At 47.7% G+C, this 19,139-nt stretch overlaps 2 protein-coding genes across 7 annotated transcripts; both read right to left on the bottom strand.

Moving 5' to 3' along the window:
• Window positions 1-655: 655 nt before the first annotated feature.
• Window positions 656-14,695, bottom strand: ZNF34 (zinc finger protein 34). 6 transcript variants are annotated; one of them, XM_058699535.1, is made up of 8 exons: window positions 14,563-14,695; window positions 14,006-14,169; window positions 9,966-10,049; window positions 8,035-8,086; window positions 7,287-7,374; window positions 6,848-6,992; window positions 6,291-6,410; window positions 656-4,346 (listed from the first exon to the last, which is right to left on the bottom strand). In XM_058699535.1, exons 5-8 carry the CDS (start codon window positions 7,317-7,319, stop codon window positions 2,986-2,988), a joined length of 1,659 nt encoding a protein of 552 aa, XP_058555518.1. In that variant the 5' UTR covers window positions 7,320-7,374; window positions 8,035-8,086; window positions 9,966-10,049; window positions 14,006-14,169; window positions 14,563-14,695; the 3' UTR covers window positions 656-2,985. The 6 variants fall into 6 exon arrangements, with proteins under 6 accessions (XP_058555518.1, XP_058555517.1, XP_058555522.1 ...); XM_058699534.1 differs by having other exon boundaries at window positions 14,074-14,169; XM_058699539.1 differs by having other exon boundaries at window positions 6,848-6,974; window positions 14,074-14,169.
• Window positions 14,696-16,121: 1,426 nt separating this feature from the next.
• Window positions 16,122-18,850, bottom strand: RPL8 (ribosomal protein L8). The gene is made up of 6 exons (XM_058699540.1): window positions 18,724-18,850; window positions 18,346-18,492; window positions 18,125-18,266; window positions 17,369-17,587; window positions 16,549-16,664; window positions 16,122-16,319 (listed from the first exon to the last, which is right to left on the bottom strand). The coding sequence occupies exons 2-6, from the start codon at window positions 18,481-18,483 to the stop codon at window positions 16,161-16,163; spliced, it is 774 nt and encodes a 257-aa protein (XP_058555523.1). The 5' UTR covers window positions 18,484-18,492; window positions 18,724-18,850; the 3' UTR covers window positions 16,122-16,160.
• Window positions 18,851-19,139: the final 289 nt, after the last annotated feature.

Raw genomic sequence — 19,139 nt, 5'->3', positions numbered from 1 at the left:
TCTGCCCTTCCCCCTCTCACACGGTCTCTCTCAAAGTTAACTTAAAAAGAACAAACAAGTTGAAGGACTCATTTCCTATTCTAAACTTCCTAGAAAGCCACAGTTATCAACAGTATGGTGCTGGCATATAGATGAATTGAACAGAACCCAGAAATAAACCCTTGCACATATCATCAATTGATTTTAGATAAGGGCACAAGACCATTTGTTATGAACTGTTTGTGTTCCCTCCCCCCGTCCCCATTTAAACATTGAAGCTCTAACCCCCAATGGGACTCTATTTGTAGACAGGGCCTGTCAACTGGTGATAAAGTTTAAATAAAGTCATAAATATGGGACCTAATCTGATAGGGCTGATGCCCTTATAGAAGTAAGAGACATCTGAGATCTCCTTCTCTACCATGTGAGACCACAGTGAGAAGGCAGCTGTTTGCCAGCCAGGAAGAAAATCCTCACCAGGGTTGAATCAACCAGTACCTTGATCTTGGACTTAGTCTTCAGAACTATCACAGATTTGTTTTTGATAAATTTGGTTTTTAAGCCACCAGTTCTATGGTATTTTTATGGCCGCCTGAGCCAATACAGGCATACCTTGTTTTATCATGCTTTGCTTTATTGTGTTTCTTACAAACTGAAGATCTGTGACAATCCCATGTCAAGCAAGTCTATTGGCAGTATTCTCCCAACAGCATTTATTCACTTTGTGTCTGTCACATTTTGGTAATTTTTGCAATACTTCAAACTTTTTCATCATTATTACATTTGTTATGATAACCTGTGACCAGTGATAATGATTCACATGATGACTACCATTTGTTTGAAATAAACTGTTCAAGGTATGTATGCTGGTTTTTTAGACATGCTATTGCACACTTAATACGCTGTCCCGTAAATGTAACTTTCATATGAAATGGGAAACCACAAATTCATTTCACTTGCTTTACGGACATATGTGCTTTATCACAGTGGTCTGGAACTGAGCCCTCAAGATCTCTGAGGTATGCTATACACCATTCAATAAGGAAAGCCAAGTCTTTTCAAAAAATGTTGTAGGATGGGGCGCCTAGGTGGCTCAGTCGGTTAAGCACCTGACTCTTGGTTTTGGTCATGATCTCACAGTTTGTGGGTTCAAGCCCCACATTAGACTCTGCGCTGACGCACAGAGCCTGCTTAGGATTCTCTCTCCCCTTCTCTTTGCCACTCCACAACTTGTACTCTTGCTCTCAAACATATATGAATAAACTTTTAAAAACAATGTTGTAGGGAAAATTGGAGGTCTACTTCCAAAAGAAGGAATTTGGACTCTTACCTTATACCATATTAAAAAATTAGCTTAAAATGGATCAAAGACCTAAAACTACAAACCTCAGAAAAAAACAGAGGGGAAAATCTTCCTAACCTCGGACTTAGCAATTTCTTGAGTAGGACACACAAAGCACAGGCAACAAAAGAAAAAAATACACTGAACTTCATAAAAATTAAAAACTTTTGTGCAACAAAGGACACTAATAACAGTAGACAGAACTCACAGAATTAGAGTAAATATTTCCAAATCATATACCTGATAAGGGATTACTACGCAAAACATACAAAGAACTCCTACACCTCAACAATAAGAAAGAACCCAATTCAAAAGTTGGCAAAAGACTAGGACAGACATTTCTCCAAAGATGATATACAAATGGCCAATAAGTGCCTGAAAAGATGTTCAACATCATTAGTCATCAGGGAAATGCAAACCAAAACCACAATGAGATACCACTTCACACTCATTAGTATAGATATTATTTTTAAAAATGGAAAAATTGGGGTGCCTGGCTGGCTCAGTCAGAAGAGCATGCGACTCTTGATCTCAGGGTTGTGAGTTCAAGACCCATGTTGTGTATAGAAATAAATATATCAAACTTTAAAAAATGGAAAATAACAAATGTTGGCAAGGATGTGGAGAAATCAGAACCTTCTATTCATTGCTGGTGGGACTATAAAACGGTATAGCCACTGTGTGGAAAAGTCTGGCCACTCCTCAAAAAGTTAAACGTGGAATTACCATATGATCCAGCAATTTCACTCCCAGGATTATACCCCAAAGTACTGAAAGGATCCAAAAAATACTTGTATACAACACCCAAGTGCCCATTAAGAGATGAATGGATAAATAAAACATGGTATCTACAAATCAAGGTCATATTTTTCAGGCATAAAAAAAATGACATTCTGATACAGGTTACAACATGGATAAATCTTGAGGACATCATGCAAAGCGAAATAAGCTAGATATAAAGGGCAGATACTATATGACTCCATACCTGAAGAAGCCAGAATAGGCAAATTCACAGACAGAAAACAGAACAGACTGTCAGCAGCCGAGAGAAAGGGAGAGTTATTATTTAATGTGTACAGAGTTTGTTTCAGATCATAAAACAGTTCTGGAAATAGTGGTGATGGTTATACAACATTGTGAGTGTATTTAATGCCACTGAGCTGTACACCTAAAAACAGTAAAGATGGTAAGTTTTAGGTTATGTGTATTTTACCACAATATCACCTCTATTAAGATACACGGAAAAGCATGAACATGATGCTAATCTTTTTAAATTACAATATGTAAATATGTAGAATTTTTCCAGTGTGAGTTTTCTAGGGTCGGGGAAATAACAAAGGTGAAGATCCTCTGTGCTGCAATGACAAGCACGTAGTATTTTCTTTTGACAACGTGCTGAACTGTGTGAAAGGAAGCTTATACTAAATCAGCAGTAATGGATTCATTTTCTAAATGGGGGGAATCACAAGAACTTCTTTTTGCCTACCTCTCTCTCAATTTCTCTAAAATGAACATGCACGGCTTTGGGATTAAGGAAAGAGTTTCGTTTGTTTTTAATTAGAAATGCCCTTCATCTGTGACAACACTGTACGGACAATAAATAAAGGGGTGGGGTGGGTCATATGGAGAAGTGCACAGCAGAACTCATGGGCCCTCGTCCACAGTCACCTCGCAAAGTCCTCCCGGAGGTGAATCCTCTGATGCTGGCACATGTTGGAACTGTGCCGGAAGGCCTTCCCACACTTGCTGCACTTGTAGGGCTTCTCCCCAGTGTGGATCCTCCGGTGCTGGATGAGGTAAGTACCCTGGCTAAAGGCTTTCTTGCAATCACTGCATTTGTACGGCTTCTCTCCGTGGTGTGACCTTTGGTGGTGGATGAGTCTGGAACTGTTGTGGAAGGCCTTCCCACACTCACTGCACTTGTACGGCTTCTCTCCCGTGTGGATCCTCTGATGCTGAATAAGGTGTGTGCTTTGGCTGAAGACTTTGCCACAGTCATTACACTCATAGGGCTTCTCTCCAGTGTGGCTTCTCTGATGTTCAACCAGTTTGGTTTTTTGGATGAAGGCTTTCTCACATTCATTGCATTTATAGGGTTTCTCCCCAGTGTGAATTCTTTGATGTTGGATAAGGTTAGAACTTTGGGTAAAGCCTTTGCCACATTCTTTGCACTCAAATGGCTTCTCTCCAGTGTGAGTCCGACGATGCCGGATGAGGATTGAGCCATCACTGAAGGCTTTCCCACAGTCATTGCACTTATAGGGTTTCTCTCCAGTGTGGATTCTCTGGTGGTAAATAAGGGAAGAATAGGCACTGAAGTGTTTCCCACAATCACCACACTTGTAGGGCTTCTCCCCGGTGTGAATCCTCTGATGCTTCATGAGGTTGGGCCTTTGGTTGAATGTCTTCCCGCACTCACCACACCGGTAGGGGATCTCCCCTGAATGCATCCTTCGGTGACTGATGAACTCGCAGCTCTGGCCGAAGGCTTTCCCACACTCTTCACACTTGTAGGGCTTTTCTTCACTATGAAGCCGCTGGTGCTTGACGAGGTTAGCACTGTACCTGAAGGCTTTCCCACAGTAACCACAATGATGCAATTTTTTCCCAAGAGGAATTATCTGAGCTTCTTTAGCCAGATTTGCACTGAAGAATTCCCCGGAATCATGGACTACATTTATCTTTTTTGTCCTGTGTACACGCTTATGGTTATTAAGATATGATCTCTGTTCAAAACTTTGTTCACATATATCACATTTATGAGGTCTCTGGTCAGAGATCGGGCTTGACTGGAAGCTGAGGCTCCCTGCAGACTCCTGGATGCTCTCCTCATTAGTCCATGCGACTGGCCTCAGGCATCTCTGTTCCACAGGCTCGTCCAGGCTGTCCTCTGGCTCCCGGACACACGCACGGGCCTCTCCGGGCTCAGGTCCCTGGGAAACGGCACTCTGGAGTCGATCCAGTTCTTCCCCATCAAGCATTTCTCCTGAAGACAACTCACTGTACTCAGTCCTGGTCCCACGAGCTGAAACAACAAACACATCTCTGGACCACCTGTTCTGACTTCAGAAGGAAGGTACGAAGATGCTGCCAACCATCGGTGCCGTACCGATTCCACCATCTCCAGGGTTACAACACCTTGTAGAGAGGAGAGCCGGTAGCTCAGAGGCTTAAAGAACTTACCCAAGGCTGCAGTCATGTGGCAGTGCAAGTATTTAAACCAGGCCTGACGAATTCTTCCTGCCCACCTTCTGCCCACAAAACCTTCCTAAGTGGGGCTATAGGGCGCAGGTCCTCATTACAAAGGGACAGAACATGGAAGCTTCATGCCACCATGGAGACCAGGTGGCCCTGAGAGTCACAGAGGACATCTGACAAAGAAGTGAGTCTGAGGCCACTTAACAACAGCTAATTCACCCCAAAATTCAGGGTAGGAAAACCAGGTGCCTCCTCAGGACATCAGAAGGCCAACCTCGTGCCAACCATGGGCCTTGGTGTCCCTGAGCTCCCCCTAGCAGGCTATACCCATTCCTGTGTCTTTTCTCAGGGGCCTGAGAGGCAATTACCAGCCCCTTAAACTCAAGGTGCCACACAGAATGGTTCCTGATACCTTCCTGATACCCTCAAGCCTCCTCTCCTTCCTGCCTTGACCAGACATTCATACACCAACTCCCCTTGCAGAAACATACCACCAGAAAGGCACTTTCTGTGAACCAAGAGAAACATCCACAACGACCCCAAAACGGGGACAACCAAATGTCAACAAGAATGGAAAATATCTTGGAGTGCCTGGGTGGCTGTCGGTTAAGCATCCAACTCTTGATTTCAGCTCAGGTCATGATCTCACAGTTCGTGGATTCGAGCCCCACATCAGTGTGGAGCCTACTTGGGATTCTCTCTCTCCCACTCTTTCTGCCCCTCCCCTGCTCTCTCTCTCTCTCTCAAAATAAATTAAAAAAAAAAAAAAAAAAGGAAAATAATTTGTGGTAGATTCACATGGCAGAACATCATGTGGCAACGCAAGAGAACAAACTGAGTACACCTCAGCAGCCCTCACAACGTTCAGATGCGTGAGACAAGACACAGAGCTAAGGGGCAGAGTGCCGTCCCCAGGAGTCAGAGAGAAGCGTCCTGTGAGGAGCAGTGGGAAATGACAGGAGGCCCAGTGGGCTCCCAGGGAACTAGAAAAGTTCTACATCTTGATCTGGAAGAGGATTTTTATAAAAATTCACTGAGTTATAAACAAGATTTACCCTGGTTCTAGAAGTATTTATATTTGAATAAACAAATTTACAAAAGAGAAATTCAAGTCCTTTGAGCCAAGAGTTGCTTCTTAGGACATCACCAAGACGTGCAAAATAACGCTTATCAGAGTTGTTCATGGCAATGAAACTACAGAGCACCCTTCCCACTGGCACTTCCAACAAAACCAGTGACTTGTGCATAAAGATGGACACTCACTGAGTGAAAAAGGAGGTGACAGCAGTACACTTGGGAGCACTGCATCCCTGTCAAGAAGCAACATTCGTATGGGCGTGAAACAGCACGAGAAAGGGGAGAGTAGGAACACACTGGTATCTGGGTGATGACATATTCTCTCTTTCTTGTAATGGTCCGTGATTGCCAAGTAGCAATTTTAGTAAAGGAGAATGAAGCGATGGTCTCCATACTATGGCCCTGCCTGACCCTCCTCACAGGGCATGAGCTCTGGAGGGCAGGGCTCCATGAGGTCCCATGGACCCAGCCTTCCCTCACAGCATACCCGAATGCCCTTCCCTCTTCTCCTCTGCCAACAATGCCCCCTCTCACCCTCCTAGAAGATTCAGCTCAAGAATTACCACAAGGAGGTACTCAGAATAACGCTGCCCCAAGGCACCTTGTTCTCAATTCCGGAACCATTAACCATACACCCTGGACTCCAACAGATGCCTGTTCAGCAGCTGTTGGGGAAGAGGCCCCCTTCACGCACCTGAGACACTGACTCTCGGTCGCCCTTTCCCTTTGGCACCCTGTGCATCCAGGACCCATGGTTCATCCCCTCGCTCCAACTGTGTGATCACCCCAGGCTTGGGACCTGCACGTCCAGCTCCTAAGAAGAAAATAGGGCTTGGGGTTGGTGCCAAGGAACAGGGCTGCACTGAGCATGATCTCACAACATCACCTTCCTGTGGCAGGAAGAGAAGCACAGGCAAAGTGGGGTGATGGGGAGTCTGGACACTCTGGAGGGCTGGGGGCAGTCGTAAAGAGGCAAATTGAACACAGGGAACAAAAGTGTAGAGGGCTCTCTCCTCTTGGAAGGTACACAATCCCTCTGGGGAGGGACCTGTCTCGGGTCTGGAGCAGGAGGCACTCTTATCTGGGAGCTCAGAGTCAGATGACAGAAGCACAGACCCAGCCCTGCCTGACCCCTCCTCTAGCAGACCAGGCCTGCCCAGGACCAGGGGGAAGAGGCCCCCAGCCCAACCCCTGCTGAGCCCTCAGTTCCCGGGGCTGTTCCCTGAGCTGCATCCTAGTGAGGGGCCTTACCCAGGGAGACCAGATTCCTGTAGGTCTCCAGCATCACGTCCCTGTAGAGGCCCCTCTGAGTAGGGCCCAGACGGCCCCACTCCTCCCGGGAGAATAGCACGGCCACGTCCTCAAAGGTCACCTCAGCCTGGAATGACAAGGGCTGCTGCAGGCCCAGGTGCGACTCAGCGTGGACCCTGGGGGCAGGTGCCGCAGAAGCATTCTAGGAGCAGCAGCACAGGGGCAGCTACAGGAATGATCCCCCAGCATGACCCAGGGGAGTGGCCCGGGCCCTTGGCTGCTAAGCCAGCTAACTAAGGAAGGCCGGGGGAATCCCAGGGTCACTCCTCCTCCGCTCAACGCCCCAGACCAGACATGCCTCACAGTGCCTGCTGAGGCAGCAGAAGCAGGAAAGCCCTGTGTGGAGACTTCACACCTCCCAGGGAAAACGGATGCTCACCTGGGGCAGGGCAGACAGGTGCAAAGTTGCCATCGCCTGGCACCCTGGGCGTCCAAGGGGAGGAAGTCAGCAGTAAGCCACACTGGTGCTGAGGGAAGAGAAAGGAACACGTGGAGGCCCAGCCTGGCCTCTCCTGTGGGCACCTTCAGGACCATGTTCATCCCCATCAGGGCACAGTGGCCTCCCAGGCTGACTCTGCTCCCTGCCTGGGGCTACCCTGCCCAACTTGGCACCCAGTACACAGACACGTGCACAACTCCTCGGGTCATCTGCTCCCCTCAACCTCCCTGACACGCCAAGCTGTCTCGTTCAGGAGAAAGACGGAGACACCCATTCACTTTACATGAAAGAGTAAAGACAACACGTTAAGTATCGAGGAGAAAAAGAAAAAGAAAATCAATGGAAGGCATAGAACAAAGTCAAAGTACAGATGGCAAAAAATACAACAGTAGTAGGGGCGCCTGGGTGGCGCAGTCGGTTAAGCGTCCGACTTCAGCCAGGTCACGATCTCGCGGTCCGTGAGTTCGAGCCCCGCGTCAGGCTCTGGGCCGATGGCTCGGAGCCTGGAGCCTGTTTCCGATTCTGTGTCTCCCTCTCTCTCTGCCCCTCCCCCGTTCATGCTCTGTCTCTCTCTGTCCCAAAAATAAATAAAAAACGTTGAAAAAAAATTAAAAAAAAAAAAAATACAACAGTAGTAGAAACAATTCAGTGGATGAGTAATGATAAGAAATAAAACAATTAAACTCACCTACTAGAAGCACAAGACTCTCCAGCAGATGCACACAACGCATCTACATAACCTAAAATAAAGTAACACAAAGGCTGAATATAAGACAGATTAAACAAACACTAATTAAAATAAAGCTGTAGAAGATATATACCTTTTCTTTGCCTTTAAAGCTCTTTATTGAAATATGACATTTATGAAGAAGAGTTGAGAAATCCTGAACACACAGCTCCGGGGGCAATCACAAGGGCCCACACCCACAGAACCAGCACCAACGTCAGCCCTCCTGCCCCTGCAGGCACTACTTCCTCCCTGAACTCCCAAGAGTGAAGCTCTACCCTGAATGCCACCACCACAGATCAGCTGTGCCTCTGGTGAGTTTTTTATCAAAGGAAATATAAGCTGTCTATACTCTTGACTTCTTCCCCTCATTCATGATATTTGTGAGCTTTTAATATGCATCGCTATGTGTGGATCAGCATTTATTTAAACCAATTAAAACAGAACTGAAAGCAAAAATTATAGGAACAAAAATAACAATACACGTTAATAAAAGGAAAACCCACCAAAAAGACGTAATTACAGACATATATGTATCTACCAACAAAACCCAAATGTAGAAAGCCAATGCTCTAACTGAAGCAACAAAGAGGAACCTGGCAAAGCTCCACTGGAATGAGAGATTCTAACACGTATCCCTCAGAAGCAAGAGGACTGAGTAGAGAACTGCCACTTAAAACATAGAGAACAGACACTTTCCAAGATGCACATTCAAAACTATTAAAATAACATCATGAACCAGGCAACAATGAAAGTTTCAACAACTTCCAAAGGTTGACATCATTTGGGAAAACATTCTCTCACCAGACCGCTGTTATGCTGGAAATATATGCTAAAAACAAGTACCCCTTTCCAGAAAATCATAAAAATGGAAACAAAGGCCACCTAACAAAAAAACATACATTCTTTAAAAATTTTGTTTTAATGTTTATTTATTTGGAGAGAGAGAGAGCACGAGCAGGGGAGGGACACAGAGAGAGAGGGAGACAGAGAATCCCAAGCAAGCTCCGCACCATCAGTGCAGAGCCCAACGAGGGGCTTGAACTCACCAAACAAGAGATCATGACCCGAGCTGAATCCAATAATCAGACATTTAACCAACTGAGCCACACAGATGCCCCGAAAAATGTGCATTCTTAATGCACTTATTTTAGCATAAGCGAGACTGAAATAAACTATCTAAACATTCAATAAGAAATTAGACACAGACTGAGAAAAGTGGATTCAAGGAAAGATTAAAAAAAAAAAAAAAACACCACTCAATTTAAAGAAACAAAATAGTATCTGGGGCACCTGGGTAGCTCAACTGGTTAAGCATCTGATTTGATTTCAGCTCGAGTCATGACCTGACCTCACGGTTTGTGAAATTGAGCCCCGAGATGGGCTCCACACTGACAGTGTGGGAGCTTGCTTGGGATTCTTTCTCTCTCTCCTCTCTCTGCCCTGCACCCCCCTTGTGTGTGCTCTCTCTCTCCCTCTCTCAAAATAAGTAAACATTTTAAAATACATAAAATAAAGAAACAGAAAATAACACTGGTCCTTTAGAATGCTAATAACAAATATCTGGCAAGTCCAATGAGGGGGATGCAACAGAAAATATAGAAAAAGAAATACTAAAGTCAGGGAGGGGGGCACCTCAGTGGCTCAGTCAGTTAACCCAACTCCAGGCCCAACTCTTGATTTGGGCTGTCATGATTCGAGGGTTGTGGGATCAAGCCCTGTGTCAGGCTCCATGCTGAGTATGGACCCTGCTTAAGATTCTCTCTCTCTCTCTCTCTCTCTCTCTGCCCCTAGCCCCTCTCCCCTACTGACGCTCTCTATGAAATGAAATGAAATGAAATGAAATGAAATGAAATGAAATGAAATGAAATGAGGGACACAACTCTAAATACCATACATTCAACAATGGCCATCAAGTGTTGTCCAAAATGCCAGGGACAAAATGGTAAAACTTCACTGAAGGACATCAAAAAGACCTACGGAGAAACAGACAGTATTCATAAATAGGAGGATTCGATTTCATAAAAATGTCAACTCTGCTCAAATAAACCTATTAATTCTGTGCAATCAAAATTGCAACAGGACATAACACGAAACCTGACAAAAATGACTAAATATCAAAATAATCCACGATGAACTAAGACAATGTCAAAAAAGAACTAAGGTAGGCAGAGGCATGCCCTACCACTTATCAAGACTTACTGTAAGGCTACGGTAATAAAAGCAAAGTGTAAGCAAAGTAAAGAAGATAAGGAACAGACCCATGCAAATGTTAATGACATGCTATTCATAATGGTACCAACACAACTGATTTTCCTTAGGAAAATAAAATTCAATCCCTGCCTCCTATGGCCAACAAAAATATATTTTAAGCACATAGAAGACCTAAATATTTTTTTTTCAAATTACAGCTACTCTAGGAAAATAATACACAAAATACAGTCCATAGAGGAAAAGTTGCTTAATTTTACTCCAAAAACTTTCTGTACAAAACACAAAATTAAAAGACAAGATGCAGAGTGAAAGATATTTGCAGACATAATACATAAGAAAAGATACACAGAATATATCTTAAAACACACACACACACACACACACACACACACACACACACACACACACAAAGGAAAAGACCATTCATTTAAGAAACTAAACACAGAATGACTTGGTATGTCACAGATGATGAAATCAAAGAGTCCAATAAACATTTGAAACGATCTTCAACATCATTGAGAATTGGAGAAATGCAAATTCAAGACTTCTCTCCCCACAGTTTGGGAAAAATATAAAATGCTTCGCAATATCAAATGTTGAAGACATAAAGAACAATGAGATTCTCAGGGTCCTGTGGGAGTATAAACTGGTACAGTTACTCTGGAAATCCACCTGGCACCACCTGGAAGAGCTGAAACCCTGTAAATTCAGTCAGGAAACCTAATTCTAGGTATGTGCCCTATAAAAACTCTTGCTAATGCACACAACAAGATACACAAGAATGTTACCATGTGGCTGCGTGTACCAAAACAAACAAAAAAACACCCCAAAATCAGAAACTTCAGTATCTACTATCAGGGAACAGTCACGGTCACAGCGATTGAAAGAAATGAACCACATCAATGTCAGAGGCAATACAAAGCTATAAGGTTGAATGAAACTGTTAAGTGTAGAATATCAATAGTACATAATGTACGGTATGCAGACTTGTATTTTTTTTTTTTTAATTTTTTTTAATGTTTATTTATTTTTGAGACAGAGAGAGACAGAGCATGAGCAGGGGAGGGGCAGAGAGACAGGGAGACACAGAATCTGAAACGGGCTCCAGGCTCTGGAGCTGTCAGCACATAGCCCGATGTGGGGCTTGAACTCACGAACTGTGAGATCATGACCCGAGCCGAAGTTGGACGCTTAACCAACTGTGCCACCCAGGCGCCCCATCAGACTTTTAAACACAAAAACTGTAGTGGGTATGTAAAGGTATAAGAAAATGTGTTGACAGCAAAATAATAATCAACAGAGTGAAAAGGCACCTAAGGAATGGGAGAAAATATTTACAAACCATGTATCTGATAAGGAATCAAGATCTAAAATATATAAAGACCTCACACAACTCCACAGGTTAAAAACCAAAAACCCAACTTAAAATGGGCAAAGAACCTAAATTTCTCCCTCAAAGCATACAAATGACCAACAGGTACATGAAAAAGTGCTCAACATCACTAGAGAACTGCAAATAAAACCACAATGAGTTTTATCACCTCACACCTGTCACAATGAGCATTATCAAAAAGCAAAAGATAAGTGCTGGTGAGGATATGGAGAAAAGGGAGCCCTTGTGCACTGTTGGTGAGAACGTAAACTGGGGCAGCCATGATGGAAAACAACGCAGAGGTGCTTCAAAAAATTGAAAATAGAACTAGCACATGATCCACCAATCCCACATCTTGTTATATTATCCAAAGGAAATGAAATCACTCCCTGAAAGAGAGATCTGCACTCCCATGGTCACTGCAGCATTATTCACAATAGGCAAGACAAGGAAACAACCTAAGTGTCCAACGATAGATGTAGGGACACAAGATGTGGTACATATACACAATGGAACGTGACTCAGCCACAAAGAATGAAATCTTGCCATTTGCTACAACATGGGTAAACCCGGAAAATATCATGCTAAGTGAAATAAACCAGACACAGAAAGACAAATACTACATGATCTCACTAACACGGGGTATCTAAGGGCCCAAATCATAGAAGCAGAGAGTAGAATGGTTTGGCTGCCAGGGTTTGGGGGTTGGGAAAAATGGAGACATATCCATCAGAGTACAAACTTTGAGTTGCGCTAGATGGGTAAGTTCTGGAGATATAACATACAGCACTGTGACTACAGTTAACATGACTGCATCGTAACTCTGAAACTTGCTCAGAGGGTAGATCTTAAATATCCTCACCACAGAAAAAACAAAAAAAGGGCACCTGGGTGGCTCAGTAGGTTAAGCATCTGACTCGATATCAGCTCCAGTCACGATCTCACTGCTAAGATTGAGACCTGCATCGGGCTCTGTGCTGACGAGCAAGGAACATGCTTGTGATTCTCTCTCTCCCTCTCTCTCTGCCCCTCCCCTCCTAGTGCTCACTCTCCCTCAAAACGAAAAAAAGAAAACAAAAAAAGCAAATGGTGCCTATGTGAGGTGCTGGATGTGATTATCTCACAATGGACACCTGTATCAAAACATCAAGTGTACACTTAAAACTTCCACAATTCCTGTTTGTCAATTACACGTCCATAAAACTAAAACAAAATAAAAAACTGCTGAAAGTATGTCCAAACTAAGGGTTGCTTAGGGGAGCAAATGGGACTGGGGACCCTGCCTCTAAGGGCAATTTCACTTCAACAGCTTTCTTAAAAAAATAAAAACAAAAACTAGGAGCGCCTGGCTGGCTCAGTCAGTAGAGCATGCAACTCTTAACCTCTCAGGGTCATGAGTTCAAGCCCCAGTTCAAGACTCTCATGGAGTCTACTTTAAAAAAAAAAAAGGAGGGGGGGGACGCCTGGCTGGCTCAGTCCCTATAGTATGCTGCTTCCTTAACCTTGGGGACACAAGTTCAAGCCTCACATGGGGCATAGAGATTGTTTAAAACAAATAAATAATGTATTTTTTAAAAATTGAAAGCTTGAAATACACGTGGCAAACCCAGTCACTAGGGTTTGCTATAGGGTTTGCTAATCTATTCTCCATATTTTTAAGTTTTCTCTAAAAAAGATTTTTTTTAATGTTTTCAAAGCACAAAAGCATGGTGTATTTTTTTAAATAATTTTTAAAAATGTCTTCAGTTCCTGACCTTGAATAGAGGCCTCTAAGAAGACACATAAAAACGTGGCTGCTAGGGGAGCCTGAGTGGTTCAGTCAGTTGGGCGTCCGACTTCAGCTCAGGTCATGATCTCGCAGTCTGTGGGTTCCAGCCCCCATCCGGCTGTGTGATGACAGCTCCGAGCCTGGAGCCTGCTTCGGATTCTGTGTCTCCCTCTCTCTGCCCCTCCTACACTCACGTTCTGTCTGTCTGTCTCTCTCTCTCAAAGATAAAACAAACATTAAAAAAATTTCAAAAAAAAAAAAAAAAACCCAAAAAACGTGGCTGTTAAGAGAAGTCCTTGGAGCGCCAGAGGCAAAAGAGGATGGTTAGGAAGGTACATCGGTGGGGCAGGCATTTAGGGGAATTGCTAAAGGCAAGAGGGAAGCGAGGGGCACGGGAAGGGGGATGGTAAATGGGAAGGACAAGAGCCGAGGAGAAAGAGTGTGTTTTGGCATTAACTGACCGAAGCTAGAGACCCGGTGAGGAGAGAGATGGGGCTAGGGACAGGGAACAGGACGACTCAGTGGAGAAGCGGGAGTGGGGAAGCTGGGGAGGAGTGGGGAATACAACCTGGACCCACATGCGAGGGAAAGACTCGGCTCAAGCCGGGGGCTATGGTAGCGGGGTTTATTTGGAGAGCTGGCTTACCGTCTGCGAGGTGGAGAGGAGCTGGCAAGGAGAGGGCCTCGAGTCACCAGGCCATGAGGGTCCCGGGCATCCGGGGACGCAGCCCTCTAGGGCGACCTGGGAAGAGGAATGCGGTGGAGAGACGCCGAGGCTCCCGGAGTCATAAAACCCGGGAAGGGGAGTCATAAAACCCGGGAAGGGGAGTCTCGGGCGGGGCAGGGGCCCGGCAAGGAATGACTCCCGGCCAGGGCGATCGGAGAGCGGGACGCCAGGCTTGGGGAGGACATCAGTCGGGGTTTGGGACCCATCGGAAAACGCCGGAGCAGGAACAGGGCTTTTCGTGAGGACTCCGAGAGTGGGGAGGGAACCTGCCCGAGGGACGCCGGGCGGGAAAGGTCGTCGACAGCGGGGTGGGCCCCGGCCCGAGCATCGCGTTGCTACAGGGAAGCGCTGGCACCCCGCGCCCGGGAGACCTCGCGGTCACCGCCGCCCCCACCCAGCCACACTCACCTCAGCACCGCAGAGGAGCCGCCGCCGGGCCAGGCCCCGATAGCCCCACCCGCTGCAGCACGGCAACCCAACCGGAAGTGACCTCCCCACCCCGCGTCCGAAACCGGAGGTACCCTGGGGCCGCTCTGGGAAACGGACTCCTCATCTCTGTAGTCTCCTTAAGGAACTGTAAACTCCGTGCCGGAAGCCGGGAGCGCTGCCACTGGGTGGCTTCAGATCCGAGGCCAGGGGAGGCTTAGGAACCCATTTCGAAGATTAATAAACTACAGCAATTTTCAGGGGAAAGCTCTCTAGTAATTCCTCAAGGCACTGCCACCAACAAAAGAACAGGTCCTTTCCTTTACAGAGAATGGCAGAGAAGCCACGTGACGACCAAGAAAGATGCTTATTGGTTAGAGCCCCTTTAGTTCAGCACACTGAACGCAAGCTGCGTCCACTCTATCTGGGATAAGGGGTTCCCTGGTGCTTGCGAGTAGAACAAAGCTTCCCTGGGGCCACTTCTTGGCCAAGGATCCAGACCACTTTATCCAAAAGGGGAAAGCAGTGGCAGGCAGGTTATTCTACAGATCAGGTGACCAAGCCTAGCCCTCTTTCGTTAAAGAGGAAACCCCAGCCTCCTGTATGTTCTACCCATTACCAAGGCCTAGCCCTGCTAGGTTCACTGCCTAGGTGTGGTGGGTGGTCAAGAGGCCAGTGGAGACCGGGAAAGCAAGACCTGTGGGCAAGGTTCATGCTAGAGACAAGTGCAGACCCCACCAAGAAGCCACCTGGCAACAACAAAAAGGTCTGCTCTCTGGTGGGAGACGCCTGACTGCACACAGCCTCTCAAAATAACCCTGAGGTGACTGGTTCTGATGCACTCTGGGAGATGGTCCCCAGGAACTCTCAGTCCCTTGCCTTCCTGCCCGTGGTCTGTACAAGGAGTGTTCTACCTCAAACAGCCACCCACCTCTCTGCCCCCAGCCTTCCTGCTTCAAGGTATCACTTACAGAGGGCTGCAGCCCCTGCTTTTTACACAGGTTCACAAAGGGAACCACTGGGGCAGGGAGCTCTGGGAAGCAAGTGTCCTGGTTCCAAGGCTGCCATTACCATCTCTGTGCCGGACTGGCTCAGCATTATCTGCCTTGGATCTACCACCTTTGATGAACTGTCAAAAGTTTGGGACAAGGTACCATGAGCCAAACAGGGAGCCCATTTGTCCTGAGAAACTAACCTATCCTGGTCCTGGCTTCCCACTGTAGGATGGCTTCCTGGCTCTGCAGCCTGCAGCTTCAGGAGCACCACTCTCACCCCAAAGAATCCATACCCTGACCTAGATCCTCCAAACACTCGAGAGAAGTTAACACAGATGTGGGCAGAATTCTCTGCTCTGTGTACTGCACGGCACAGTAGTTTCCAGGAATCAAGGTGTGAAGATCCCTAGCACCCCACCTCTTCTTTCCAGAGCTTTCACTGTTCACTGGTGCATCTAACTTCATCTTCCTTCTCCTTACACAAAGAGCTCCATGGAGGTCCTCCCGGCAAAGACCCTTCCCTCTGAAACCACAAGCAAGCACAGCTTAGTGGCAAAAGGAAAGATTTTATTGAGCCCCTCGTCCCTAGTTTTCTTTCTCCTGCACAGTCTTGGTTCCCCGCAGACGCCCGGTCCGGCGGGCAGCAATAAGACCCACTTTGCGGCCAGCAGGAGCATCTCTGCGGATAGTAGAGGGTTTGCCAATGTGCTGGTGGTTGCCACCTCCAAAAGGATGCTCCACAGGCTGCAAGCAGAAAAAAGTGGTATTAACATAGGGATGTGGACCCCGTCTACCTCAGGACTTGGTAAGAGCAGGATCAACTGACATGTGCCAACAAACCATAACACAAAAAAGGCTCACGTTACGTACCCTCTACCACAGAGAGGAGACACTCCAGGAAAGCACCGTCCATCCAGCCTCCCAGCCCCCAAATCTCTCAACACCCCAACTGCCCGATTTCTGGGTTACTTACATTCATGGCCACACCACGCACACGTGGCCAACAATTCCTCTTTGCCTTATACTTGTGGTAAGCACGCCCAGCCTTCAGAATGGGCTTGTCAATGCGGCCACCTCCAGCCACCACACCTGTTGGGGAAATCAGGCACCTGAGGGAGGTGCACCATACCCTCCCTCCCAGAACTTCAGGGCCCTATCAGGCTCTGAGCATCCTTGCCAGTACCCCACCCCCACACCAACCACCCTCTCATTACAGTCCTATACCATCACACAGTTCCCAAAATTTCATTAACGCCCCAAAACTACCACTGAGCATTAAGACCCTTTGCAACCCAGTAGCCAACATTAAATTTTTCTGGATTTCTCAGGCAGCCAAACCAAGCCTTTCCCCACGTCATCTGTAATGTCGACCTCAACCCATGATTCTCCAGGGAAGCTCCCACTTTGCTGTGTCGGAGCAGATCACTCAATCTAACCTCCAAACACCAACAGGATGGCTAACCCAGCCTGACACTCGCATCTTGGCCAATTTTGCTTACTTCGTAGTAAACATACACTCAACAGCATCCCTTGGGTTTGCCACGAGAATAAAAAAAATGTTGCCCAAACAGCAAAGTGAACCAGGGCTCAAATCTTCCTTAAAGCATTTCCTAGTAGCTTAAAAAAAGTTACACATCCCTGAAAAAGCTCTTAACTACATGGACATGACAGCAGGAATCACGGACGGGCAGATTAGGCCACACTACAGACAAGTCTGACCAACAAGTCCCAAAGCCCAGCTCTAGCTGTTGACTTCACAGGCACACAGTGTTCAACTGCTGCCTGCCACTCACCAACCACAGCTCTGTTGGCTGAAGAAATTACTTTCTTTGAGCCGGAAGGCAGCTTCACTCGAGTCTTCTTGGTCTCTGGATTGTGGGAGATGACAGTGGCGTAGTTTCCGGAGGCTCGGGCCAACTTGCCCCGGTCACCAGGCTTCTCCTCCAGACAACACACAATAGTGCCCTCAGGCATAGTGCCCACCGGGAGCACATTGCCTATGTTGAGCTGGGCTGCAAGAAGCACCATAGGTCAGTACAGCAAAGTGGTCCCCCTTAACTACTGCTGATCAGAAGCAATGCAAACCCAAGTCCCCAAGAAGGCCAGCACAGCCCACAACATCCAGCCTCCTCCTACACAGCTCTCTGGGCATCCCCTCTCGTGTGTTTAGTCAAACAGCTCTCACTAAGTGAGACTTCTGCCTGGATGTTCCTCCTGACTTACGATGTAACCCTCCTCCCAGCAACCACAGGTCCAATCCCCTCCCCATCTCGACCTTCCACACCACACGCAAAGCTTACCCTTTTAAAAAAAAAAAAAAAAATTTTTTTTTTCAAATTTGAGAAGAAAAAAAAACAAAAGTAAAAACAAAAACGTGCGCGCAAGCGAGTCAGGGGCAGAGAGAGGAGGAGAGAGAAAATCCCAAGGAGGCTCCACACTGTCAGCGTCAGGGCCACCGCGGGGCTCGACGCCTCCGTGATCAAGACCTGAACCGAAATCAAGAATCCGACGCTTAAGAGACGGGCAACCCAGGCGTCCGCGAAGCTTACCCTTCTTGCCGCAGTACACGAACTGGCCGGTGTGGATGCCCTCAGCAGCGATGAACAGCTCCGTCCGCTTCTTGAACCGGTACGGATCCCGAAAGACTACCTTGGCGAGGGGTGCACCGCGGCCCGGGTCGTGGATGATGTCCTGCGGGCCGAGGTGGCATGAGTGGCGGGTCCCGGCGGGGCGCCCCGTGTCCCCACCCGCCCGCACGGGATCCCCGCACCTTCACGATGCCCTTGATGTAGCCGTGTCGCTCAGCGAAGTCCACGGCTCGCAGACGCGCAGCGCCCTTGCGGTGCTTGACGTGCGCGCGGAACACCGAGCCGGCGCCCTTTCTCTGCCCACGGATGACGCGGCCCATGGCGGCTGTCTGAAGGCGGCTTACGGTCAGCGCCCGGGCGGCCCAGGCAGCCCCACCACCCTAGCTTCAGGGTCCCAGGTCCCCAGGATCCTCCCTCCAGGTCCCGACCCCTTCCCACCCCCATCCCTGGCCCTGCACCCCAGCTCTCTCTCAGGAATCCCGCCGGGGTCCCTAGCTGACCCCAGGGCAGCGGATGGCGGCGGATAATGCCAGAGCCGCCACGCCACATACATGTCCTACCTGCTGCCGAGCGCGGCCGGAAGAGGAGACACAGCGGAGGAGAGCCGCCTTATCTTCCGGGGCGGGGCCGAGAGCCCCTTGACCTTCCGGCACGCCCGTGAGCCCAGTGCACGCCGGGATTTGTAGTCATCGCGCGGGTGCCCGGGGCCCTTACCCAGCCGCCTGGGCGCCAGGTCACGCAGGTGACCGGATCTCCTGCAGCGGGGTCCCTGTGGACGGGGCCCGGGAGGAGGCGGGAGGGATGTCCGGACTTCACAGAAGTCTCACGGAGGACAAGCGTCGCCCACTGAGCGGCCGAGGAGACTTCCCCCCCCCCCCCCCCGAGAGGTTGGGTGACTTTCCAGGGTTACGCGGACCCGGATAGAGCGACTTACTCCGGGCGCGGAGTCGCAGGGGTCCTCTCTTGGCCTGGTGAA

The sequence above is a fragment of the Neofelis nebulosa genome, chromosome 14 (genome assembly GCF_028018385.1).
Source record: "Neofelis nebulosa isolate mNeoNeb1 chromosome 14, mNeoNeb1.pri, whole genome shotgun sequence".
Taxonomy (NCBI): domain Eukaryota; kingdom Metazoa; phylum Chordata; class Mammalia; order Carnivora; family Felidae; genus Neofelis; species Neofelis nebulosa.
This window is presented reverse-complemented; position numbering and strand designations above follow the sequence as displayed.

Excerpts from the sequence above, each read along its gene's own strand:
- ZNF34 (XM_058699535.1), bottom strand. The coding sequence starts at position 7,319 with ATGGCAACTTTGCACCTGTCTGCCCTGCCCCAG. Across the intron at positions 6,993-7,286 it reads ACCTGTCTGCCCTGCCCCAG|CAGCCCTTGTCATTCCAGGC; the intron begins GTGAGCATCCGT and ends CTGGGCCTGCAG. Across the intron at positions 4,347-6,290 it reads ACCGAGAGTCAGTGTCTCAG|CTCGTGGGACCAGGACTGAG; the intron begins GTGCGTGAAGGG and ends TTGTTGTTTCAG.
- RPL8 (XM_058699540.1), bottom strand. The coding sequence starts at position 18,483 with ATGGGCCGCGTCATCCGTGGGCAGAGAAAGGGCGCCGGCTCGGTGTTC. Across the intron at positions 18,267-18,345 it reads ACATCAAGGGCATCGTGAAG|GACATCATCCACGACCCGGG; the intron begins GTGCGGGGATCC and ends CTCGGCCCGCAG. Across the intron at positions 16,665-17,368 it reads AGCCAACAGAGCTGTGGTTG|GTGTGGTGGCTGGAGGTGGC; the intron begins GTGAGTGGCAGG and ends TTTCCCCAACAG.